At 32.6% G+C, this 26,049-nt stretch overlaps 3 protein-coding genes and 1 pseudogene across 5 annotated transcripts; 3 read left to right on the top strand and 1 right to left on the bottom strand.

Annotated features, from left to right (window-relative positions):
• Positions 1-2,472: 2,472 nt before the first annotated feature.
• Positions 2,473-3,288, bottom strand: LOC129889850 (uncharacterized; annotated as a pseudogene).
• Positions 3,289-7,817: 4,529 nt separating this feature from the next.
• On the top strand, positions 7,818-10,532 carry LOC129880658 (LIM domain-containing protein WLIM1-like). The gene is made up of 5 exons (XM_055954789.1): positions 7,818-8,068; positions 8,908-9,004; positions 9,085-9,119; positions 9,330-9,419; positions 10,063-10,532. Exons 1-5 carry the CDS (start codon positions 7,934-7,936, stop codon positions 10,267-10,269), a joined length of 564 nt encoding a protein of 187 aa, XP_055810764.1. The 5' UTR covers positions 7,818-7,933; the 3' UTR covers positions 10,270-10,532.
• Positions 10,533-12,780: 2,248 nt separating this feature from the next.
• LOC129880613 (uncharacterized) lies at positions 12,781-19,253 on the top strand. Of its 3 annotated transcripts, XM_055954712.1 has the most exons (3): positions 12,781-15,639; positions 18,252-18,311; positions 18,945-19,253. In XM_055954712.1, exons 1-3 carry the CDS (start codon positions 12,964-12,966, stop codon positions 18,993-18,995), a joined length of 2,787 nt encoding a protein of 928 aa, XP_055810687.1. In that variant the 5' UTR covers positions 12,781-12,963; the 3' UTR covers positions 18,996-19,253. The 3 variants fall into 3 exon arrangements, with proteins under 3 accessions (XP_055810687.1, XP_055810706.1, XP_055810696.1); XM_055954731.1 differs by lacking the exons at positions 18,252-18,311; positions 18,945-19,253 and adding an exon at positions 17,969-18,245; XM_055954721.1 differs by lacking the exon at positions 18,252-18,311 and having other exon boundaries at positions 12,782-15,639.
• Positions 19,254-23,038: 3,785 nt separating this feature from the next.
• Positions 23,039-25,077, top strand: LOC129880664 (protein SOB FIVE-LIKE 5-like). Its single transcript, XM_055954803.1, has 4 exons — positions 23,039-23,525; positions 24,008-24,079; positions 24,178-24,253; positions 24,817-25,077. Exons 1-4 carry the CDS (start codon positions 23,157-23,159, stop codon positions 24,843-24,845), a joined length of 546 nt encoding a protein of 181 aa, XP_055810778.1. The 5' UTR covers positions 23,039-23,156; the 3' UTR covers positions 24,846-25,077.
• The last annotated feature ends 972 nt before the right edge of the window (positions 25,078-26,049 follow it).

The following is a 26,049-nucleotide window of genomic DNA, read 5'->3' as shown; positions in this document are numbered from 1 at the left end:
GGAGGAAAATATAGAAATAGTCAAATCAAAAGAGAGGGCTTTGAACTTTTCTTATATTTTTGTTTGCTTGTTTGTTATTTTAATGTGGAATTATAATATATGGATAATTGTACTTTTGATCCCTCCATTAATAACTAACTCTTGTTTTGTTACTTACTCTATAATATTAGGCTAAGCATATTCAACCTTCAATTTATTATAATATATATTTTAGTCCGAGAAAATTTCACAAATAGCTAATATAAATATCTTAATTATACTCTTTAGCTACAATTTGCATATTTACGGACTGTAATTATAATTTAAGCTGCCTCATTTGTATAATTCGTGGGTTTGTATAATTCATGTATTTGTATAATTAGCGGATGAGTTTGTATAATTGAGTTATTTTTGTATAAACTAGAAATAACGAATTTATACAAACGCAAGCATCTAAACTTTAAACAGTTATACAAATTATATTATACAAAATTACATTATATAAAATTACTTTATACAAAAATTATACAAATTATATTATACAAAATTCGAATTATACAAATGTACGAATTATACAAACTCTAACCATAATTAATGCTAAATGTTAGTGGCGAATTATAAATTAACTAAACTATAACTATAATAGATGATTTATAAAATGATGATACTCTCAAATATGGGTTACGGATAACAATACATATGTAATGATGTAAATTAATACGTTGAAAATTGAATAGTTTAGTACTTAGTAATTCGTTAATTTTGTGATGATTCATAGTAAGAAAGATAAAAAAATGCATACATATCAATTTATTAAAGAGTAAATATGTTTAAGCAGAAATAATAAGGACCTAAATTAAAACTTATCAAACTAAAAGGTCCAAAGATAATTATTTCATGGAATCTTCTTTGGGATATTGTTTGTTTGACTATTAAATTATTATTGTAAAAGAGGTCAGTGTAGCACGTTGAAATAATTTAATTTATACTTCTATTAGTTCAGGATATACATTATAAAATAAAGTTGGGGTGAGTGGTCTTGGAGGAGGATTTGAATGGTCAAAAATACACTACTAGTAAATTGTGTGAGTTTATTTCTCTTGATATTTTATATTTTTTATATTTATAGTTGATTGATCATCTCATTTTATGAATGTAGATTGATTGACCGAATCATATTAAATGTTTGTGTCTCTTTTAATATATTTCTCATTTATCTTTTTATTTATGATCTTTCGAAGTTTACTTCGCTAGCTTCCACATGACACCTAATTATTTCATTCATAACGAAATTAATTCTTACAAGTTGTAGCTATAAAATTTTAATTGGGAGATTTGATTTTGCATCTCTTTACAAACTTGATTTTAGTTTTATATTTTTTTTAATGAGAGATCTTTATTTTTATACATAATAGATCTGAATTTTTTTTATTTTTTTCTGTAAATGATCATAAGAAATCATTTCGTTTTTTATTCACAGATCTATTTTTTTTTTCAAATTGAAAAATGTGAGTCAACTTATTAATACCTACTAGTATAAGCTGAGAAGAACCGCGGTTCAGGATTATTGATTATCTTCTACGAAAAAGAGATAAACTTTTGAAGTTACATTCTGCTTTTATTCAACAATAATAATAATAATATAATATTAGAAATTTCAATTTCTTTTCTCATTTTCTTTCTTTTTTTTGCAACTTCATTTTCTCATTTTTTCCATTTATAAAAGTAGTGCACATCCTATACCTAACGTGCCTTGTACTAATTAATTAGAGTGATGATAAACACGTATATATTATATAGACAAAAACAAAACAACTATCACAATGTCACTTTTGATTTCTAGGAAAAAAATAATTTAAAAAGAGTCATCTACTGATCACTTCATTTACTTAATTTTTATTTTGGTAATAGGAGAACATTTTTCCTCGTTTCGACTTTCCAGCTTCTGGAGTCTTATAATAAGCTATATTGGGTTGGCTAAATTAGTCTAATATAAAATTATCTTGTGCTAACCCATAAAATTGTGGACAAACCATCAATCTTTTGGCCATATTTGACACCGATACTTGTAGCCAATGATCTATGAGCTATTCAACTAGATGCCTTTTTATATAAGATATTCTATCATTAACGTAGATCATAAAGTAAAAAAAAAGTATATTTTAAATAATATATCGATATATCTATAATCAGTATTAAAAAGGAGGAAAAACAAACATACAAGCAATGGTTCCCTTGAACTTCAATAAACATGAGTGTAAATCTACAATTCAAATCCATTGAACACATATAAAGCTAATTTTGCTAGGTATATAGTGTTCAACCAGCTAGCATCATACATACATATATATATTTGGTAATTGATGCAATTCTTCTCATGTAAAAATACGATGAAGAACATGTTAAAGTGTGACTGGATTTCCAGTCCAACTCCGTAATACAATAATTACAAATCAATAAAAGAATTTAGTAGTCATAACCCACCCACCCCCCAAAAAAAAATAATTTAAAATGATGATAATCTTCACTAGCTGCTGTTATATATGGACATGTTTCCCATCAACCAATTTATGATCTTTTGGTCCATTCATTACACTTCTTGGAAAAATTGGCCCTTCACATAATGTTACATTTTCTTAACATGCTTCCTTTTCGTCCTTCTTGAGCTACCTTTTATGATTGAAATAATGTACCATCCAATCGATGTACACAGTATCGCAAAACACCTTCCATAAACCGCTAAAAAAACCAATATCAAGATTATAGCCAATGGCATGTAATAAGTTGGCTTCTTGAAATTTGCCAACTTCAAATTCCTAAAAAAAATTCTTTTCCTTTTCTTAGATTCCGCTTTTCGTTCTTCTGGAATATATGATGAAGCTTCGTGAATGGTCTTCTTATCGACGAACTCTAACTTCATCTTGATCATTTGCTTGTCATCATCAGTGTCACTAGATGATGTTTGATTTTTGTTCTTCAATTTGATAACAATAGGCTTGATTGAATTCGAATTTGAGAAAACGAATCGTACGAAAGAGATATCATCAGATCCCATTTGGTTATAAATTTTTTGTTTTTTGTCTTCAAGATTGGCTAAGAGTGCTGAAAATTTGTCTAGACCACGGTCTGCATAAGGATTATATCCACTATTTTTGCTTCTTTTTGATGATCTTTTTGGAGTTGAACTTGATGTTTCCATATCATAATCTTCACCTTCTTGATGATGAAAGTTCCCACTTCCACAAATAAAATGATTAAACATTTATGAATTTTTGACTATATGGATTTTGGAGTGATAACTTTAATGTTGAATTTTGAGACTTCAAAGAAAAATAAAGGGTACCATAAGCTATTTATAAGAGTTTATTTGGAAGACTGGATCCAAAAGAGGAGGAAAATATAGAAATAGTCAAATCAAAAGAGAGGGCTTTGAACTTTTCTTATATTTTTGTTTGCTTGTTTGTTATTTTAATGTGGAATTATAATATATGGATAATTGTACTTTTGATCCCTCCATTAATAACTAACTCTTGTTTTGTTACTTACTCTATAATATTAGGCTAAGCATATTCAACCTTCAATTTATTACAATATATATTTTAGTCCGAGAAAATTTCACAAATAGCTAATATAAATATCTTAATTATACTCTTTAGCTACAATTTGCATATTTACGGACTGTAATTATAATTTAAGCTGCCTCATTTGTATAATTCGTGGGTTTGTATAATTCATGTATTTGTATAATTAGCGGATGAGTTTGTATAATTGAGTTATTTTTGTATAAACTAGAAATAACGAATTTATACAAACGCAAGCATCTAAACTTTAAACAGTTATACAAATTATATTATACAAAATTACATTATATAAAATTACTTTATACAAAAGTTATACAAATTATATTATACAAAATTCGAATTATACAAATGTACGAATTATACAAACTCTAACCATAATTAATGCTAAATGTTAGTGGCGAATTATAAATTAATTAAATTATAACTATAATAACAAATTAATTAGTATATATTTGTTTATTCACGTAATTTTCCTTTTTTAAATTTATTTATAGGAAATACATGATTTATAAAATGATGATACTCTCAAATATGGGTAACGGATAACAATACACATGTAATGATGTAAATTAATACGTTGAAAATTGAATGGTTTAGTACTTAGTAATTCGTTAATTTTGTGATGATTCATAGTAAGAAAGATAAAAAATGCATACATATCAATTTATTAAAGAGTAAATATGTTTAAGCAGAAATAATAAGGACCTAAATTAAAATTTATCAAACTAAAAGGTCCAAAGATAATTATTTCATGGAATCTTCTTTGGGATATTGTTTGTTTGACTATTAAATTATTATTGTAAAAGAGGTCAGTGTAGCACGTTGAAATAATTTAATTTATACTTCTAGTAGTTCAGGATATACATTATAAAATAAAGTTGGGGTGAGTGGTCTTGGAGGAGGATTTGAATGGTCAAAAATACACTACAACATTCAAGTAAATTGTGTGAGTTTATTTCTCTTGATATTTTATATTTTTTATATTTATAGTTGATTGATCATCTCATTTTATGAATGTAGATTGATTGATCGAATCATATTAAATATTTGTGTCTCTTTTGATATATTTCTCATTTATCTTTTTATTTATGATCTTTCGAAGTTTACTTCGTTAGCTTCCACATGACACCTTATTATTTCATTCATAACGAAATTAATTCTTACAAGTTGTAGCTATAAAATTTTAATTGAGAGATTTGATTTTGCAGCTCTTTACAAACTTGATTTTAGTTTTATATTTTTTTTATGAGAGATCTTTATTTTTATACATAATAGATCTGAATTTTTTTTATTTTTTTCTGTAAATGATCATAAGAAATCATTTCGTTTTTTATTCACAGATCTATTTTATTTTTTTTTCAAATTGAAAAATGTGAGTCAACTTATTAATACCTACTAGTATAAGCTGAGAAGAACCGCGGTTCAGGATTATTGATTATCTTCTACGAAAAAGAGATAAACTTTTGAAGTTACATTCTGCTTTTATTCAACAAAAAAAATAATAATATAATATTAGAAATTTCAATTCCTTTTCTCATTTTTATTTTTTTTTGCAACTTCATTTTCTCATTTTTTCCATTTATAAAAGTAGTGCACATCCTATACCTAACGTGCCTTGTACTAATTAATTAGAGTGATGATAAACACGTATATATTATATAGACAAAAACAAAACAACTATCACAATGTCACATTTGATTTCTAGGAAAAAAATAATTTAAAAAGAGTCATCTACTGATCACTTCATTTACTTAATTTTTATTTTGGTAATAGGAGAACTTTTTGTTTTATTTTTCCATGTTTAGATTTATCAATTTTTTTCAAAAAATATTCTCGAAAAATAAGTTTCCTAAAAGTGATAGGAAAACAAGGCTACATTTCACTCCTTCCTATCCTAGCTCCACCCCTCTCACATAGCATTTATATATAATTTAGATAAATATTATATGAGGTTTGGGGGGGGGAGGGGGATCGGGGTGTGGAGTGGCGAGGGATAGGAGCTACGGGGGTGAGGTGAAGATGATGTATGTTGGACGGTGAGAAAGATACAATCAATGTGGAATGAACATTTGTAAAACTTGTTTGACCTACTTCAATAGGAAAATCATTTTTAAATAACTTGTTTTTCTAGAGAAAACGCTTTTCAAAAATTTTAATCAATCAAACATGAAAAAATTGAAACTGACCACACCCTAAGTATTCAAATTCTCCAAATTTAAATACTCCCTCTGTCTCAAATCTTAATATATATGACACACTTTTTTTTAGTATGTCCCAAAAAGAACTTTATCTTTCTATAATTTGAAACATTTTAACTTTAAAATTCTCCTTTTATCTTAATGAAATGATTCATAGCACACAAATTAATGGTCAAGAAGTGTTTTAGACAACAAATTTTTAAAGTTTTCGTTTCTTTAATAAATTTTATGTCAAGTCAAACAATGTCATATAAATTGGAACAAAGAAAGTATTAAAGATCTTTACTATGATTTTTTTAATAATCCGTTATTAACTATCAATTAAGAAATTCATCATTAATTAATTTGTTGTTGGATTTATATAGCATGTAGCTAACAGATATTTTTAGATAATCCATTGTTAAACAAGATTGTTAAACAAGGTTAGCTAACGACGGAGTTTTGTTATGTAGCAACATAAGTTAATTTCTATTTATTTTTTTCATATCAAAAATTCATTGATCAATTAAATTTAAATTCATGCCAAAACTTTAATCTCACTTTCAATTGTGAAGCACACCATATCGAAAGTGAGATTAAGAATGAAAGTGACATTATTCCAGCAATGATAATGATTTCTTCAATATCATGAGTAATAATCATTTCACCAAACTTTACTAATCTAAAGAAAATTTAATTCATTTCATGACTGAATGTTGGCAAATGAAGTCGAGAGCAAAGTTATTTCATTTTAAATAATTTAAGAATAAAATTAATTTTTTTTGTTCATTATAAAATTATTCGAAGATATTTATATATATAGTCGATCTCATCATTTCAATTTATGATAGTGGGACATGTATCCACTTTGGATGGGGAATTTGAATTTCAAAATCTGTCCAACAGAAATGTCTGTATATGGTCCTGACAACTTTCTTTTTCATTTTTAGGACAAGAATATGGTCCAATCAAAGCAACCTAAATAATTCAAAAAGAAAATTTGAAAAAATTATTCCATCAAAATATTTGAAATTATTTTGGATATTTCCAAAATACTTTTAATGGTCCATAATGTTGATGATGATAGTAAGATATTTTAGTAATTCATGTGATGTTTACTATATTAGTAACAAATAATTGAAGCTGTAAAGAGAAAATTAAAGTTGCAATTTTACCAATTGGGCTTCAACACAACATGTGAACTTTGATGGTTATGCAAGTAACAATCATGACTAATTACTACTACATTCTTATTTTTCAGTCTTATTTCATTTCAATAACTATCCCAAAATTTAAAATTCACCTTAGATTATCAAAGAAACAAGAATTCAATTGAGGGAATTTCGGTGCACAAAAATTTCGCTAAGTATCTAATTCGAGGAAAAATTGAGCCACATTGATCTATTATAAATAATCATACTTTGTATTTTCATAGAAAAATGTTTCCATAATTTAAACTTCTGATCTTTTGATCATTTAAGCAGGAACTTTTATTGTTACTCTCAAGATCAAGTGAAAACTCAATGTAGGACATCTTGGCGAACTAAGATCTAGCTAAGCGTCTGGTCCGAGAAAGGGTTAGTCCATATTGGTCTATTATACAACGTCTTGCTTTGTATTTCTATGTTTCCATAGTTTAAAGTCATGAGCTTTCTATCACTCCACAATATTAGAATAAAAAGTATTCTCACTCCACAATATTAGGATTAAAAGTATTCTCACTTACCCTTCAGTGTGACTTAAACCCTCAATTACTTGAACAAATCTTATTTGTCTCACTCCGCAACATTTTTTATCATTACTCCCACGATCAATGTAAAGTCAATATGGAAAAGTTTGGTGCATATAGTTTTCACTAACCATTTGCTACGCGAAAATGTCAATCATATTAATCTATTTTATCCAATCTTATTCTACATAAGCATATTTTTATAATTTAAACTCGTAATTTTCTGATCACCCGACGATATAGAAAAAAAGGTCTTTAAGTGGGGTAGTTGGATGCTTCATAGTGGGGACAAAATGACAGCCAAATGCCCATTTCTCAATTAGTTACATTGCTCCTCTTTTGCCTCACCATAATTTTTTTATCTACCTTTTTTTTTCTCTTATCTTTACTCCCATTCTCCTCTCCAAGTTCTCTCTGCTACAAAAATCAAGAAAAGACACTTTCTTGATACCCCTAAAAACTTGTCAATGGCTTTTGCAGGAACAACACAGAAATGTATGGCATGTGAAAAGACAGTATATTTAGTTGACAAATTAACTGCAGACAATAGAGTCTATCATAAAGCTTGTTTCAGATGCCATCACTGCAAGGGTACTCTCAAGGTTTGTCCTTTTTTTACTGAATTTTCTGGTTAGAATGTATATAAAGAAGATTGGTTTTTAGAATTTTTACTGTTAGATAGTGTCCATAAATCTAATAAAAAGTACCTAAAGATTCATAGTGAACTTCGATTGGAGTTCTCTTGAACCACCATAGGCTCTTATGTTGTTACCATTAGGTTTCTGGCATGCTATAGTTATTAAGGTCACTCGATGGTGAGAATGTGAGATTCTGGTAAGCCAGATGTTTCGCGAATCATATTAAACTTTAAGGCATTTGGTTACACTTTAATCACCCTCTTGAAGTGGATCACTCTGATATCATTGATGTCCAATAGCTTAAAAGATCCAATTGCATCATAGGAATTCGAAAATATGTACCTAATTTCTTTACATAGTGATTTCTTCTAAGCCAATCCAGCATAGTTCATTGTTAAAATTCATGTTTAAGTATTTCATTTTTTTCTTGATAACCATAGTGTCCCTATCAGCTTGCACACATATCGATTGATTTCATGGGGTACCTGCTTACCTCCCACCGTTGCAGGTATCGGAAAATTCTATCCACCAAGGCCTGAACAATTGAGATAAAACCACCTAGCATTTTTTTCCTCCGTTAAAATTTGAACCTGAGACCTGGTGATTTTCAACTCATTTTATTAACCATTAAGCTACACTTTTGGCTACTAGTTTCTTACATTAGGTCATTTTTCAGATCAGTCTTTCATTTTCAATGACATAAAAACATATCATCAAAGAAAGTAGATTTTAGACTTATAAATTCAATTTTCCAACTTAATTGTACTTTTTCTTAAAATGTTGTTCAATACATTTAATTGCAGCTTAGCAACTACAATTCCTTTGAGGGAGTTCTCTACTGTAGACCTCACTTTGATCAACTCTTTAAAAGAACTGGAAGTCTGGACAAAAGCTTTGAAGGTACAAAAAAAAGTGCCTAATTTCAAATCATCAAATTTTGCAAATCAGAAAATTTACTGATAGACTAAAATTTATTCCAGGGACACCAAAAATTGTGAAGCCAGAGAAAGATGAGGTAATTGACAGTCATCTATGTTGCTCTGACTCTCCAAATATTACGCCGCTCCCATGTCAGATCCTCCAAGAATACATTCCTTTTTGGAGGACCTGACACACACCCGTTGGCATTCTTGAAAGAGTCAGAGCAACATAGATTGACATTGAATGACTCAAGATTGTCAATATATTGTGTGAATAACTGATGTATGTTGAATATTTGAAACAGAAACCACAGGCAGCTAAAGTTTCAAGCATGTTTGTTGGAACAAGGGAGAAATGTTTTGGCTGCAAGAATACTGTCTATCCAACAGAAAAGGTACAATAAGCTAGCAATATTTTGGCAACAACTTGTTTGTTAACTAATCCAAAAGTTCACTTCTATTAAATATAGGTAGATTTTTCATGTAAAATGTAATCTTTTGTATGCTACACCAAAAACTTTCTAAAGGATGAATAGTCAAAACCAATCTATAACAGTCATCCTTTATAACACCATTTCGCTATAACAGTCAAGTTTTCGTTGGAACTCACTTTCATGTTTTATTATATTATATGTTATCTATAACAACAGTTCGCTATAGCAACCAAATAATATCAAGATGTTACTTAGAGGTTTAACTGTAAATAGTGGCTGATCTAGAGAACAATCTACGGATTCACTAAATCTCTATAGATATTTGACTATGAGCAGAGTAATTATTGTATATTAGCTTGAGGTTGTTGTAGGAATCCATAAACTTCAAATCTTGGATCCACATCTGGATGTAAAAGGATCAAATACTTATTGTATACCTTCAACCCTTGTGATAAAATGTAGTCATTTGATATTGTTTTATAGGGAGGTGGACTTAGGGTAGGTTCTTATGAATTCAATTGATTCCATTGCTTTCGGCTTTAACTCTCTCTCTCTATATATGTATATAAGAAAATCTAAATTCTTGATTCACCTCTGTCTATAGGTATCTGTGAATGGAACACCATACCACAAAAGCTGCTTCAAATGTAGCCATGGAGGCTGTGTAATTAGCCCATCCAACTATATCGCGCATGAGGGGCGCCTCTACTGCAAGCACCATCATGTTCAACTGATCAAGGAGAAAGGAAATTTAAGCCAACTCGAGGGTGATCACGACAAGAATTCATCAGTTAGAACAACAGAATCATAAAACTCCCAACGGTATATCATGTAGTTTTTTCATCAAGAATATGAATAATGGTTATTCAGCTGAGGATTTAAGGACCTTAATTCCTTGAATGTACTTCCTTTTGCTAGCCTATTTTTCTCTCTTCTGCTTACACAAATTTGATTCTGAATTATATATTCTTTCTTGTGTATGTTATTTGCTTCTTGTTTGTCACCTGTGTTGTTGAAATTTGGATGATAAAACTAAGTCGATGAATAAATTTAAAACAAGCACAATTCACCTCATGTATTGTGTTTTCACGGTTTACTTTTTCATATATTTGAACATATTCCGGTGAAAATCTTGAATCCGCCCCTAATTCTGTCAGATTTGGTGGAGACAACTTAACTTGATCGATCCATCTAATGCAACTAATTTAGCAAGTTCATTTACAATTATTTACCTTTTTAGTCACTAGATTGGTTAAAACACACCATTTTAGCCCATCTAATGTTGCTCTAACCTTGGCTGGCTTAATTTTTGGCTTATTTTTTCGAAATAAATATATATGGATGACACGAGTGAGGTTTTCTCTAGTGATAGAGTCATAGGTGGATCCAAGATTTTAAGTAGTGGATTTCGAGTTTCACAAAGGTTCGAAGGATCCTTAAATTGAGAACATTTGGTCAAATCTAAACCATCTCCTATGCTAATGAATGATCTTGAGGTGGGAGAAATTAAAATCCAGTGTGCCAAGTACCACATTGTCACACCAAACTTATTAATCCCCTGTTTCAATTTGTTCGTCTGGACAAGAGGGGGTTACTCAAGTGGTTAGCACCCTCCATCTCCGATCCTAAGGTCATAGGTTCAAGTTATCAAGGAAGGCAATAGTGGGAGCTCAGGGGGAGGGGGGGGGGGACAGTTGTTTGTCTAATTTTGACTTGTCACAAAATTCAAGAAAATAAAATATACTTTTGAATCTTGTAGTAAATTTAACAATAAATATTATTTATAACTAGAAACTTAAGGCTTTACATAAATACTCGCCCTCCAATCATAATTAATTTTTGTTCATAAGAAATCCTCTTATTATTTATTGTAAACGTATAGATTTTGATCATATTAATAAATAAATTAATCAAATAATATATATCAACAAGTTCCCTATTGAAAATAGGAAGGGTTGAAAAAAAAACTCATCTTCATTACTTTGCCATAAAATGAATATATGTGAAAAAGTATGCCTGATGAATTCAAGCACTCAAAAAGATACATGTATTGAATCACTACATCGAATTATATTAATTTATTATAATTAAATAATTAAGGTGAAGATAATTGTTTTTACCATGTAAGCATACCGTTCGAAATAATAGAGCTGAAGGGTAAACACTATGACCAGAAAAAAATAAAAAATAAAAACTCACATACATGAATATTAGAATGGCAAATAAAATAATTACTCTCTCAATTTCAATTATATGGCGTGTGTCTCATTACGTACGAATTTAAGAAAGAAATATAACTATTTAAAATTTACAATTAAAATATATTGTTATATTAGTATAAATATAAAAAAAAAACATGTCATTCAAATATATTAGAAAAATTAAAGTGCTTTTTTTAAGTAAAAAATAATAGTATCTTTTTTTTTTTAATGGACTAATAAGAAATGAGTATCGCGTGAAGTGAAAAAAAAAGTGTATATATACAAAAAAAGAAAAAGTTAAAAATAATGATATCCTTTTCGTAACGGACTAACATTAAACGATTACCACGTGAAGTGAATAAAATAAAGTATCAATACTAATAAGAGAATAGAAGAAAACACATCTTAGCTCGTTGACGTGACTATTTTATGTTGATGGTATTTTTAAAATTTCAAACCTCTTTATCGATGTGTCTGCTTCAGGTCAAAAGTATTTTTGACATTTTAATATCTATACTATGAAGAAGTTTTAAAATTATATTTCGTTGATAGTTTGATTTCACCTTAATACAAATTTCTTAAAATAAATTCAACATGAGTAAAATATTAATAACATCAATATACTTTTGTTAAATAAGAAAAATATCATTTTTTTCCAGATTGATTATAAATGAAATGCATCAAATAAATTAGAGCAGAAAAATATGACAAGCGACTTTGCATCTATTGTACATATAAGGAAAAAGACAAATATATCTCTCAATTTCGTAATCTAGAACTTGTCACTTTTGAAGCTTCAAATATCCTACATTTGTGTTAAATAAAGATATAATACTTAAATTATAAATATATTCCTTAACTTGATCTTAACTAGTATATAAATTATTATATTTTGAGTGTGGATGAGTAAATACGTAAATTTATATAACTTGAACAAATAAAATACATATATTCTATATGACATAATACATAAAAGACTTTACATAGAACACAAATTATCATCTAAGACGTATAATAAATAATAACGAAAAATTCAATTAAAAAACATATTTATATATTATGTTTTAAATAAAAATGGTGCCTGTATAAATCTCCATGCTTAACGAAAGTGGTTCATATATATCATTAACGTGTCACGTCCACTTCGTCTTTTTCGGGGAAAAAGTAGTACCAGCTAAATTGCAGACACACCCTTCGGTGGCTCTACAGTTCAACAGCTTTTCGCCATATTTTCAATCCACCATGTGATGCTTCAGCACAATTGTTGTTGCTTTGTTCAGAAGTTTTTCTTGGTTTGATCGTCAATGGCTGGAATTGATCGTGTAAAGTACCCTTCTCTCCCCTCGAATTACGTCACCATAGCTGAGCTTAAAGAACGATGGCTTAAAGAGAAAGAAAGGAAGCAGCAAGAAGAAAAGGAAAAAAGAGAAAATGAAGAAAAGAAAAAATATCCACTTCTTCAAAATCATCAAAATCGCATTGCAAATGGGTGTACCCATAGTCGAGCTCCAGTTGGGAAAAATCTGCAGAAGCGTGAAAATCACAGTGGAAAAGGTTGGCGTGAGGTGGGTTTGATTTCTAAGGAACCCAATTCAAAGGAGGTTAAAACCACTTCTCCAGTGGTTGAAGAAGGTGTTGATGGAAGAAAGGGAAAAGAGAAAATGGGCTATTTTGGAGATAGAAAACCTAGGGTTGAAAGAGATATGGTTAAGGTTTCGACTATTGATGTGGCCGAGGAAGAAATGATGGCTGTAGTGAGTGTGGAAAATGGTGGACAAGAATCATCTAAGAGTAAATGCAATAAGGAGGTTGAAGAAGTGGCTAGTGTTTGCATGGTGGAGGTTGTAGGAGAAAGCAATGTTGATGGGGAAATCGCAGGGAAGAAATGTAGAGTTGGGTTTAGGGGAAAGAAAAATAGCTGGAGAAAGATGGGTGATAGGATTGGAGAAGTGAGCGATAAAGCTGACAGTGTGGAGCAATCAGGACAAAAACATAATGCAGGGAAGGAGGTGGTTTCCGTTGATGTGAAAGGAAGAACTAATGAGAAGGTGAGAGTGGGAGGTGCATTTCATGCATACGGTGATAAGGATGTGGCTTCTTATGATGTGGAGGTTGTAGGAGAAAACAAGGTAGATAGGGAAATCGCAGGGAAGAATTGTGGAGTTGGGCATAACGGAAAGAAAAATAGCTGGAGAAAGATGGGTGATAGAGTTGGAGAAGTGAGCGATGAAGCAGGCAGAATGGAGCAATCAGGACAAGAACGTAATGCAGGGAAGGAGAAGGTTTCAGTTAATGTGAAAGAAAGAACTAGTAAGAAGGTGACACTGAGTGGTGCATTTTGTGCATACGGTGATAACGAGGTGGCTTCTGTTTGCTGGGTGGAGGTTGTAGGAGAAAACAAGGTAGATAGGGAAATGACAGGGCGCAATTATGGAGTTGGGTTTAGGGGAAAGAAAAATGGCGGTAGAAAGATGGGTGTTAGGGTTGGTGAAGTGAGCGTTAAAGTATACAGCGGGGAGCCATCAGGACAAGAACTTAATGCAGAAAAGGAGAAGGTTTCAGTTGATGTGAAAGAAAGAACTGCTGAGAAGGTGAGAGTGGGAGGTGCATACGGTGATAAGGAGGTGGCTTCTGTTGATGTGGAGGTTGTAGGAGAAAACAAGGTAGGTAGGGAAATCGCAGGGCAGAATTGTGGAGTTGGGTATAGGGGAAAGAAAAATAGCTGGAGAAAGATGGGTGATAGGGTTGGAGAAGTGAGCAATAAAGCAGACAGTGTGGAGCAATCAAGACAAAAACATAATGCAGGGAAGGAGGTGGTTTCAGTTGATGTGAAAGAAAGAACTAATGAGAAGGTGAGAGTGAGAGGTGCATTTCATGCATACGGTGATAAGGAGGTGGCTTCTATTTGCACGGTGGAGGTTGTAGGAGAAAACAAAGTAGATAGGGAAATCGCAGGGCAGTATTGTGGAGTTGGGTATAGGGGAAAGAAAAATAGCGGTAAACAGATGGTTGATAGGGTTGGTGAAGTGAGAGATAAAGCAGACAGTGCGGAGCAATCAGGACAAGAATGTAATGCAGAAAAGGAGAAGGTTTCAGTTGATGTGAAAGAAAGAACTAATGAAAAGGTGACAGTGAGTGGTGCATTTTGTGCATACAGTGATAAGGAGGTCGAAGAAATGGCTACTGTTTGCACAGTGGAGGTGGTAGAAGAAAACAAGGTAGACAGGGATATCACAGGGCAGAAACATAGAGTTGGGTTTAGGGGAAAGAAAAATGGCGGTAGAAAGATGGGTGATAGAGTTGGAGAATTGAGCGATAAAGCAAACAGAGTGGAGCAATCAGGACAAGAACATAATGCAGAAAAGGGGAAGGTTTCAGTTGATGTGAAAGAAAGAACTAATGAGAAGGTGAGAGTGAAAGATGCACTTTGTGCATATGGTGATAAGGAGGTCGAAGAAGTGGCTACTGTTTGCACGGTGGAGGTGGTTGAAGAAAACAAGGTAGATAGGGAAATCGCAGGGAAGAAATGTAGAGTTGGGTATAGGGGAAATAAACATAGCAGGAGAAAGATGGCTAATAAGGTTGGAGAAGTTAGCGATAAAGCAGACAGTGTGGAGCGATCAGGACAAGAAAGAAATGCAGAAAAGGAGGAGGTTTCAGTTGATGTGAAGGAAAAAACTAATGAGAAGGCGAGATTTAGAGGTGCATTTCATGCATACAGTGATAAGAGCAAAGATGTACTGATAGATTCGGAGGCTGGTTTGAAGATGACGATTGAGAGAGATCTTGGGGACTTATCATTGACTGATAGGAGGTATGGTCATGGGAGATCGAGTATTAGGGTGTATGGTGACAAGTGGAGATATGGGAGTTCCGGAAGGTATGAACCGCGAAAAATGTTAACGCAGAGGGATAATAGCTTTGCGTGGATTAAAAAGGGGGAGTCTTCAAATGGCAATGTTGCTGAAATTGAAACTCAGGTAGCTAATTCAGCTGGCTTTCCTGTTTGAGTTCATACTACATGATGTTTTCTTTTTTCTGATAAGCTGTTACTTGATGTGTTCTTTTTGTTATTAGTGAATGCATTTTTAGTGACTCTGTGTTTAGCTGTAAGAACGCATTATTAAGTGATGAATTAGTGAGCAAATGCAAGAACAAAATAGAAAGAGAAGTAAGAAATAAAACAGTCTTGTTGTTTCCTCCATTTATAAGAAACTTTGTACTTCTCGAGGTAGTGGTAAGGTATGCGTACACTCTACCCTCCCAGACCCCACTTAGTGAGATTTCACTAGCTATGTTGTGTAGTGTTGTTCTACCTACTCCAGCATTTTAATAGGAATAATCAAATTGGGATCCAGAGTTTGATGAAGGATGTTCTATTTTGCAAGATTACTGGAGTATGAAATTTGCAGTTGATTTAATAGTAAGAATACAAGTGGCACATGCTAAATGGTGGACACAAGATTTACATCTAAGACAAAAGTAAACGTACTATATTGATACTAAAATCTAAAATCTGAAATGCTTGTTGAAAGATCACAAGTTGAAATTGAACTTAAAAATTGCTTGTTGTCCTACTCTATATACCAGCTTTGCTGTTCTTTTCCTTTTTCTGATTGTCAACTCTGCTGTTATTTTTTTTATTGCTCTTTTCTTTGACAAATATGGTCTCTTTTTATTCCTGTTCTTATTCCTAAGGCGAGTTGTGGGGGTTTGTCCTAGGGGATGAGGGGAGGTCTTGGGGCAGGCATTTTGTCCTCATAAAGGGCTGCTTAAGGATGTTAATAACCTAGCTTAAGAAATCTAGTAAGTTGTTTCAAAGGGGTATTGAGGGGTTCTCTTGGAAGGCGGAAAGAGATGCCGGGACAGATATTTTGTCCTTATAAAGTGCTGCTCTAGGTTGTTTCTAACCTAGCTTAATAAGGCTAGTAAGTTGTTTCAGAACCAAAAAAAGAAGGCATACCTTTAGCAGGCCTAATGAGTAATGATATATGAATACTAGCAGGTCAAAGATTTACTGAGGTATCATTCTGTTATTCCCCCTCTGTTTTGACATTGTTGTTTTGTTGGCTAAAACATGGACTTTTAGTAGAAAAAGTGACATGTTTAAGGAATGGTGAAGCAATAAATTCTTCAAATTTATCTTATTTAAAAACACCAAGTAATTTGATGGTAACAATTTGGAGATATACCTAAGTGGATTTCTTTTTGAGCAGAACCTCAGGAAATATTCTTTATGATTGCCCCTTCCTTCCCTCGGCTTTGTCGTTGGGTTTGTCAACCAGCTTGGCAAGTTTTAGATTGTTAAGTATCTATATTGGTGGAGGAAATAGGCTACTGTCCTACCATTTTTGTCACAGTAGAGTGATAAATTATTCACATAGCGAAGGGGGATAAGCTCACATTTCATGACCAAAGCCCCTTATCTTATCAATTTCTTCTAAGCCTCGAGCTTTGCTAGAGTCCCTCAAGCGTCAGTCCTGATTACTAAATGTATCTTAATATCTTTATTTACTCCAAAATTTTGTTGGGTGAAGGAACATTTTCAAATTTTTGCAATGTCAATGAGGTAGAGCTCTTTTAGTTCTCAAATACTAATTTGTTTGCAAGCTCCACCAGTCTACCTTAGCAACAACATGCCTAGCCTTGCTTAATTCTACATGCAACACATAACACCTCTGTTTATAGTTACCTGTCATTGCTGTCAAACATTTCGATGATCATATGATTTCTGTAGCACTAATGTGATGAATAAGTTCAACACATGTATAGTTGTTTTTATACCACATATTTTATGGTTGCTGGTTATGCACATTATATTTATAATTACTGAGTTCATAGCTTTGTAGCTCTTTCAGCGATTAAGGAGTAATTTTTACTTCTGGACATGTCATTGAACCTTATAAAGAGGACATAGTCCAAATGAGAGAGAAGAAATACTCAAATTTTGATGTTGGTCCTGAATGTGCTGGCACACTATAAATTTGGATAGTAATGTACTCAACTTCTTGACCCCTTCTGGGGTTTCTTTTAATGATCTTACTTTTTTTTTTCTTCATGTGAATGGACTATGGAAAAAAAACACAGCTAAGTTTCCATATTTTCAGAGTTTTAGGAGTTCAAAGGCTGTATTGGATGTTTTAATAAAGAAGTCATATGCGTATGAAGATACTTAACTGTATGAGTAATTTGTACCCTCTTTATTTCAACTTATGTGACTTATTTTCCTTTGTAGTTTGTTTTGAAAAGAATGTCACTTTTCATATTTGGTAACTCTTTAATTCCAACATTTTACATTGCATGTTTAAGACTACAGGAAGGACATTTTGGTCATTATATACATCTTCAGTTTAGAACCACAAGATTCAAAAGTCTCCCTTGCTTGCTTAAACTCCACCAGGTCAAAGTCAAACTAAGACACATAAGATGAAATGTAGGGAGTAACTGTTTTTTTGATCCATGTAAAAGTATTGGTTGTATCAGCTGAACTGTGTGATCCAAAAATTCTAGCTAGTGGCTGAGAGCATAATAGCATTCGATTACAGTGAGTGATGATACTTGGGGTCTGATAGTGGGGAGCCAACTTATGTAGGGAAGTTTACCATGTGAAAGTTTAGCAGAAAAGAGACGGCAACTACTGGATTTTCTCAAGGTATCTTTATGAACTTACAAAATCTTGAAGTGTAAAAGTTTTATTCTGCGATTAGGGGCTTGTATCCCCTCCCTATCCTGCCCTACTAGTTTTCCTGTGTTTGTGGTTTTTTCACAGATGATAGTCCTATTGTTTTCTCTGATTATATACTTAGTGACGGGTCGTGTTTGGAAACAACTGATTATCCTATTGTTTTCTCTTTGCTTAAACTTGACGGACTATATAATGTACCAATTGCATATGCTTTATTTTGTCAAGTTCTCTCTTTTCTCTCCTACCCTTGTATTTTCGTGAGCATTAGCTGTTAAAAAATTAGTAAAATTCTTAACATTATTTCATCACATACAATGTGACAACTTGCTATTAAACGGTAGTCTATATTAAAAAAGGGCAGCCCGGTGCACTTAAGCTCCCGCTATGCGCAGGGTCCGGGGAAGGGCCCGACCACAAGGGTCTATTGTACGCAGCCTTACCTTGCATTTCTGCCAACTTAGAGAATGTATATTATGATCGCTTAATATCAGCAACTTTGTGATGTTACCCGATTAGCTAAGCATAGCTGTAATTCCTCTTTGCTTTTATTTCTGAATATTTACCTTCTGTTTTGCTGAAACTGTTGTTTTCATCTGTTAGGTTGATTTTTCAAGCCAAAGTACAAGTCGGAGTAAGCTGTGCTCTCAGTGAATCAAGTCAATTTCCTTACAGAAGTGGCTTCTTATTCATTAATTTCACCAAAGCGATTTCATTCTTATTGGGAATTCAGACAACTTTGCATGTAAATTCATTAGTAGTTGTCTATCCCAGTCTTCTCTGTTGTATGAAAGACGGTTTTTCTCCTCCCCCTTGACTCTCTTGCGGTTTTATATTAAACTGTAAATGAAAATGATGTCAAATCTATAATCATGAACTATGCATTTTGTGTAAAGATAGTAGTCTTGCGAATGTCGACTTATTAGTGGCGGCCTCTTTTGAACAGTTTTTCGGGTAATTCTTGTATTCATTATTTATGGGCAACGAATGTCACCATGAAAGGAGGGGACTATTCTCTGTGACCACGAAGAGTCCTTTGTGGTGATATTTTCACTTTGTGTCTCTTTTTAGTTGCCAAAAAGAAAATCCCAGTTCTTGCTGTGAGACTCGTTGAGCACAATTGGATTTCAGAATCTTTTGGTGAAGGAGGATCAGAAAATTAATTATGATTCAGTTATCCCGTGGAATTAGACGAGGTGCGGATAAGCTAATTCAAACACCATGGTTAAAACAACATATCAAGTGTAATTTCACAAGTGGGGTTTGACGAGGGTGATGTATACATAGACTTATCCTCACTTTGTGAAGGTAGAGAGTCTGTTTCCATAGACTTTTGACTCAAATGAATCATATAGAAAATAATGGAGAAAAAAAAAATAGAAATCACAATTAATTCGGATAAATGAAGCAAAGAAAACAACATGTAAATAAAATTGAAGAATACGATATTTGGAGGATTACTAATAATACTATTGATAAGAAAAATTAAACAATGTTCGACTACCTATTACCTTTTACCTTAATCCCTGCCCTCTATATCCTCCTATCTAGGATTATATACTTGGTAAGTTGTAGGTGTCATGTCCTGCATTTTTTTTCCACATGCCTGAACCATCTTAGCCTCGTAGTCCTCATCTTATTCACCACTGAGACTACTCTCACCTTGTGCCAGGTATGTCACATATTCATCTCAACATCAATATCTCTGTTATTTGCATCTTTCGGACCCCACAATTTTTTTTTAAAAAAGAGTTAATTATACTTCAAGAGTGGATTGGCCAATGATATTAATTTCCTTCTCTCTATTTCCAACTGTCCTATAAGAGGATAGTGGAAGTGGAAGACTGGTTTTAAAGAGAGTTATATTGCCCTTCAATATTTTCCCAAAGCTTTAATATGTGGCTATACGATTTCCATGAACTAAAGCAGAAACTGAGAGTAACAGATACAGGGGATTCATATAGCCGACTTCAAATGTGACTACAGAGTTTCATAGAGTCGACTTCAATTAGCTTGGGATTGATGTCTAATTGTTTGATAGTACAAAAATCGCATCACATAATAGTCAGTTGTTTCCTTCCCAAATTATATGCTATTTCTGTCATGTCAAAAATCTGACTTTAGCTCTTCTCTTGTTTTCTACCTGTATTTTGATAATCCATGGGATACCCTACATATACAAATTCCAGCAACCATTCTGTGATAGAGCCACAAATGTCTTTGTCAAAAATGATTGAGCGTATAATAGGAAAAAACCACTTTGCAGGTATGATCAGTCAAATAATGAGTATTTTTCATGTATCAGTAAACTTAAATAAATTAGTAGTCATTTGGTTTCTGGTTGGAGAAAAGTTATCCATATATTAAAATTAACATAACTTTAAACAGTATATGGGTTCAATTGAAATTATTACTTTCATCTCGAGCAGTCCACTGATGGGTTGGGATTTGGATCCTATGCCCAATCTTCAGAGCTAATGCTTTTTCCGAAGTTATGGATCTATTTTGCCGACTTCCCTTGCCTACATTGTCTCATCAACTAGAGGTTGTTCACCTTGGAGACCTAATGTTGTTATGAGTACGAATGGGCGTGGATGACACTCGATCTTCTGGGTTTTCAAGCGCCCTTAGGACCTCACCAGACACCACATGAGGTGCAATTCTCCTCTAGCCGCTTAATCGTAGCTACCTACAATTGAGCCTATTTGTCAGGGTTCCTCCGACCCTTAGGATCGTCTAACCCATGTACAAATGACGTTCACATGGAGTCTTTCCCTCTTTGACCTTCAAAGTTTTCATTTGAATATATATTACTACCACCAAGATCACACCGTTATATACAGACAATCCGTTCTTATTTTGCATAACTACATGGTTTGAGCAAAGTTACGAGTTTCGGCTAAAATTATTGAGTTTTGTCAAATCCATAATTATCACTGTGGCTCCGCCCCTTCCCGCAGAGTGCATGTGCATTTATTAGGCTAAGGGACCAAATGAGTCATAAATGATACCCTACAGCAACCACATGACCACTTAATTAAATGTTTTGCATACCATAAATTTGGCCTTATATGGACAACTTTCCCCCCTCCTAATAAAGAACAATTAATTTTGATACCTTTTCATTTCTAAACCTACATGTGAATGGTGATTTTTTCCACCTGAAGTCTGCAGTGAGTGTGCTGAATCCTTATTATGATATCCTTCTTCTTAACTTGTTATAGTAATCTTGTAAAAAGGGAAATATTGTGACTTCACACTAGGAGCTAGCAGTAGCAGATGATATTAATACGGATTTATATCCACTGACAGTGTTATGAAGTTTTCTTACTTGGGACTGTGACTTTTGAGCCGAGGGTCTTTCGGAAAAGCCTCTCTATCTCCATGAGGTAGTGGTAAGGTCTGCGTACATTTTACCCTCCGCAGCCTCCACTTGTGGAATTTCACTGGATATGTTATTGTTCTAGTTGTTGTTGACAGTGTTGGAGAACGTTGTCGTTTTACTTTTCCGGTTACTAATACACATGTTAGGAGTAATTGCGTGCGATTACTGTTCAACTAGTGACCTAATAATGTTAAAAGATATTATATTGTCAACGTATAGAAATTAAACTCGATTGGTATACAACAACCCAATAGTAACTTATCATATTGTGATTTAATGATGGGCAATATGCATTATTTTTCAAGAATTGGTATTTATGGTCTTATAGCATTACTAGGAGATTCTCTAAAGTCAAGTAGACTAGGACAAACTGATAAGCCCATCAAAGACCTTTGCCTCCAATCATGGCCAATTAAGAAAACAATGGAGCCAAGAGATTTTGTTTCTAAATGGTCCTCTTATGTCAGCAAATAAGTGGTCCAAGAAAATGCTTCATTTGCATCCAATTAAGGTCATATATATGATATTATAGTGGGAGTTTGCTCAGATAGCCAGTCTCAATTCTAGATAAAGGAGGAGGGGTTCGCGGTAAGTTGACATCTAAGATAAAATTAGCCTATTTAGAATGAAACCTCATAATACAGAATACGTCACGATGTGCTCACTTAGACACGAGTTGATGGGCTTTTAAATGTATGTCAGGGATAGTAATAATTCATATAAGGTATAACACATAAACAGTCATTCAAACTTGGCCTCAACTGGTAAGTAAGCCCCTCCAACTTAGAGAGTGCGCATCTAGACATTTTAACTGACAACTAAACACTCCAAAGCGTCTCCACTGTGTCTCGTGGATACCTGATGCATACGTGACACAAATTTTCAAAGTGTCTAGATGATCATTTTGTAAGTTGGAACCTTCAACTTACACAGTAAAGGCGAGTTGAGGTATCTAAATATGCATACTCAAAGTTGGAGTGTTTAGTTGTCAGCCGAAGCCAAATTTGAGTGTTTGTTTATATATTCTGCGTTCATATAATCGACCTCAACTTGCTTAAGCTTGAGGCGTCGTGTAATTCTAATCACCTTTTGTTACCAAATCAATTGCCAATGGCCATGACTCATTTCTCTATTTCCCTACCCCATGACTAAGCCAACTGGCAATTTTTTGATTCTTTACAAAATTGAGAAGGAAAAAAAAGGGAACAGATAAAGCAAAGGGACAAAACTAGTCTACTATTTGAGTGTGCTAAGTTTGGTTGGTTCTATTATACCTTACTTTTCTCCTCTCCCTACTTATAAATAGACTACCAACAAAGAGAATTCATTCCATATTAGTCTTTTAATTCTTTCTTTATTACAGTACTAGCCTCTCTTCTTTCATAAATAGCCTTTTGTTTTTTTGTTGAAGTAACAAAGCTGAAATCTTGATGGACATATCAGGTTCTGGATGCACTAGTGAGTGTGAATCTGGATGGACAATGTACTTTGATGAATTCTCATATTCTTCAGATCAATTCAATGGAGTTAAGGGGAGAAGTATTTATGATGGCAGGGGAAAATCAACATATATAGATGAAGATTTGTCTATGGTTTCTGATGCTTCATCTGGTCCACCACATAATACTTTCCATGAGGATAGAGAATTTTGTTGTGAAGAAAATGGCTACTTCTTAAATACTTCTGAGACTGAAAATGCGAAGGAGAAACAGAGAAGGAAAATAAAAGAGCAAAGTGGAAAAAAACAGGATCTTTATCTTGACGACACTGCTAGTTCTCCTGTATCGAATTTCCAAAAGGCAAGTTCAATTTTGTATCTTTGAATTTCTTTTTTTTAGATTTTTTGAAGGGAGTCTTGGAGCAACGATAAAGTCGATCACAGGTTTAAGCTGTGTAATAAACCACTCATGTTGTCTACACCACACCCCTTACGGTGTGACACTTCCCTGGACACTACTAGCGTGGGATGCTTTATGTACCATGCTGCCCTTTAGACTTTTAGACCCTTATCAAAATCCATCTTGTGGTGGTGGGGTGGGGTGGGGGATATGCATTGACGTCTACCTCATATAGTCATAGCCAAAAGAAAATGACTACATGAAGATTGTAAAGTAGTACCTTGACTCTACACCATTTTAATAGTATGTGATCGTCTCATCTAAAAGCGTGAGCTTTCAGAAAAAACACTCTTCTGATGACTTAATTATATTATGTCTCAACACTCACGTCACATGAATAATGGACAAGTTCATTCATTTACAATTGTCACTTGTGTTTTCAGGATAACACAGGTTTTTATAATGATACAACTTACATGGGGCAAGTAGCAGGCTACTCTGGAACATATTCAAAGGTACTGTTTTCTGTTTTTCTTCTTTGCTTTTCTACTGTCATGGCTTGTTCATTGTTTCTTCTTTGCAAATGCCAATATATCCTTTTTTCCTTTTTCAGGGTAAATCTGTTCTGGGGAAACATTTTGGTTTCTTGAAAACATCTGTGAATGGGAAAGCTTCATCTGAAAAATCTGGTGTGTGAATGCAGTAAAAATCTACTTGTTCCAACTCTCCAAATAAATTGTCGTACTTGTGTTGGATACTCCAAATAAGCGCACCACTTTTGGAGGATCACACGCATCCAACTACATTTTTTGAAGAGTTTGACCAAACTCTCCTTAAAATTGTCGCACCTGTGTGGATCCTCCAAAAAATGCACTATTTTTGGAGGATTTGATATGTACCTAACAACATTTTTGAAAAGTTCAAGCATATAGACTAAAATTTATGTTGCTCAAACTCTAAAAAAAAAAAACTTTCGCACCTGTGTCAATCCTCCAAGAATGAACTACTTTTGGAGGGTACAACATACACACGATCACATTTTTAAAGAGCCCAAACAATATAGGTTCATATCTATGTTTCTCGGACTCCCCAAAAAACTATCACATCAGCGTCAAATCCTCCATAAAAAACACCACTTTTGAAAGATCTGATACACACGATGATATTTTGAAAAATCCAAGCAATATAATTTAAAAATAATTCAGTTGTCAAGTATTTTTAAATAAATTGTTTGGCTTTGTGCATCTTGCAGGTGTTTTGAAGGGAAGAAAGAGGGGATAAAAACTGGACAATTTGTATATTTATTATGTGCTGCATTTGAAGAGAGAATGAAGATTAGATTGTGGGGATAAATGGGACATGAAAAGTAAAAAATAAATAAAAAATAGATTTTGAGGATCTTGTATTTATCCTTCCTATCTTTTTTTTTTTTTTTTAATCCTCCTAGTTATTTTTTCCCTGTCTATGTAATGGGAAACAACCTCAAAGTATAAATTTGAAAACAGAAGAAAAAAATTCTGTTTTTTTTTTTAAAAAAGCTCTTTTTGGAACTTAAAGCTGTATTTTTTTTATATCTTTTGATTTTCTGATTGGTGTCGTATTTTGTCCCGATTAGCTCCCTATTACAGGTTTTTTGTTGTTGTATTTTTTATTTTTTTTAAAAAAAACTAAAGACTTTTTTCCACTCCAGTTGTGCTCATCATTCTTTAACCACTGTGCTGTGTTATGCTCTCTGGCTGTTCACAAATTCATGAGATAATTAATTAATTTAAGTTTAATTAGTTTGTAAAAATAATTCTTACTATCTCACAACCACATGTTAGAATATATGATAATATATTCTGACAGATTTGTAACAAATTGTATATATTTAATTTTCATATATAGATAGTTAGTTTCCTTGTATTAGCCACTTGTATTAGGTATATATATACTTATTATGTTAATGAAATAAATATATTGTCATATATTCTAACACCACAAAATGAATTTTTTTTGGATGTCTTATGCTTCAAATTATCATGGAATTCATGCATAAAATTATACTTTTATAAGTTGCATTTGAGAAATAGCCATCATGAAGAAATGAAAGAACAAACCTCTAAGACTAATAAGCAAGACAAAAACCACCATATTTTTCGATGAACATTAGTATTAAATATTTATCTCCATCCGGTGTTTACACTAAATTTTATTACTTTATCATAGTTAAAATTCAAATTGAGCTTTAAATATGTATTAATTAACTATTTTATTCGTTCCTTTTTACTTGTCAAATATTTTCTAATTTGATTTTTCTTTTTACTTGTCATTTTTTGACAAATCAAGCAAATATATTTTTTTTTTTACCTATTATACCCTCAATTTATTTAGGGAGTTAATGTCTTTGAAAAATGTAGAACTTCTTAAAAGTCTTTAATGAAAAATTGGACCTATCAATTAATAGGGGTAAAATAATAAACTCATTATATCAATCAGTGTTTTT

The sequence above is a fragment of the Solanum dulcamara genome, chromosome 1 (assembly GCF_947179165.1).
Source record: "Solanum dulcamara chromosome 1, daSolDulc1.2, whole genome shotgun sequence".
Taxonomy (NCBI): domain Eukaryota; kingdom Viridiplantae; phylum Streptophyta; class Magnoliopsida; order Solanales; family Solanaceae; genus Solanum; species Solanum dulcamara.
This window is presented reverse-complemented; position numbering and strand designations above follow the sequence as displayed.

What these genes read in the sequence shown, in the direction of transcription:
- LOC129880658 (XM_055954789.1), top strand. Translation starts at nt 7,934, where the DNA reads ATGGCTTTTGCAGGAACAACACAGAAATGTATGGCATGTGAAAAGACA. An exon ending in ACTGCAAGGGTACTCTCAAG is followed by an intron (nt 8,069 to 8,907) that starts GTTTGTCCTTTT and finishes ATTTAATTGCAG; the next exon opens with CTTAGCAACTACAATTCCTT. An exon ending in TGAAGCCAGAGAAAGATGAG is followed by an intron (nt 9,120 to 9,329) that starts GTAATTGACAGT and finishes TATTTGAAACAG; the next exon opens with AAACCACAGGCAGCTAAAGT.
- LOC129880613 (XM_055954712.1), top strand. Translation starts at nt 12,964, where the DNA reads ATGGCTGGAATTGATCGTGTAAAGTACCCTTCTCTCCCCTCGAATTAC. An exon ending in TTGCTGAAATTGAAACTCAG is followed by an intron (nt 15,640 to 18,251) that starts GTAGCTAATTCA and finishes CAACTTATGTAG; the next exon opens with GGAAGTTTACCATGTGAAAG. An exon ending in AACTACTGGATTTTCTCAAG is followed by an intron (nt 18,312 to 18,944) that starts GTATCTTTATGA and finishes TTCATCTGTTAG; the next exon opens with GTTGATTTTTCAAGCCAAAG.
- LOC129880664 (XM_055954803.1), top strand. Translation starts at nt 23,157, where the DNA reads ATGGACATATCAGGTTCTGGATGCACTAGTGAGTGTGAATCTGGATGG. An exon ending in ACTCTGGAACATATTCAAAG is followed by an intron (nt 24,080 to 24,177) that starts GTACTGTTTTCT and finishes TTCCTTTTTCAG; the next exon opens with GGTAAATCTGTTCTGGGGAA. An exon ending in AGCTTCATCTGAAAAATCTG is followed by an intron (nt 24,254 to 24,816) that starts GTGTGTGAATGC and finishes TGCATCTTGCAG; the next exon opens with GTGTTTTGAAGGGAAGAAAG.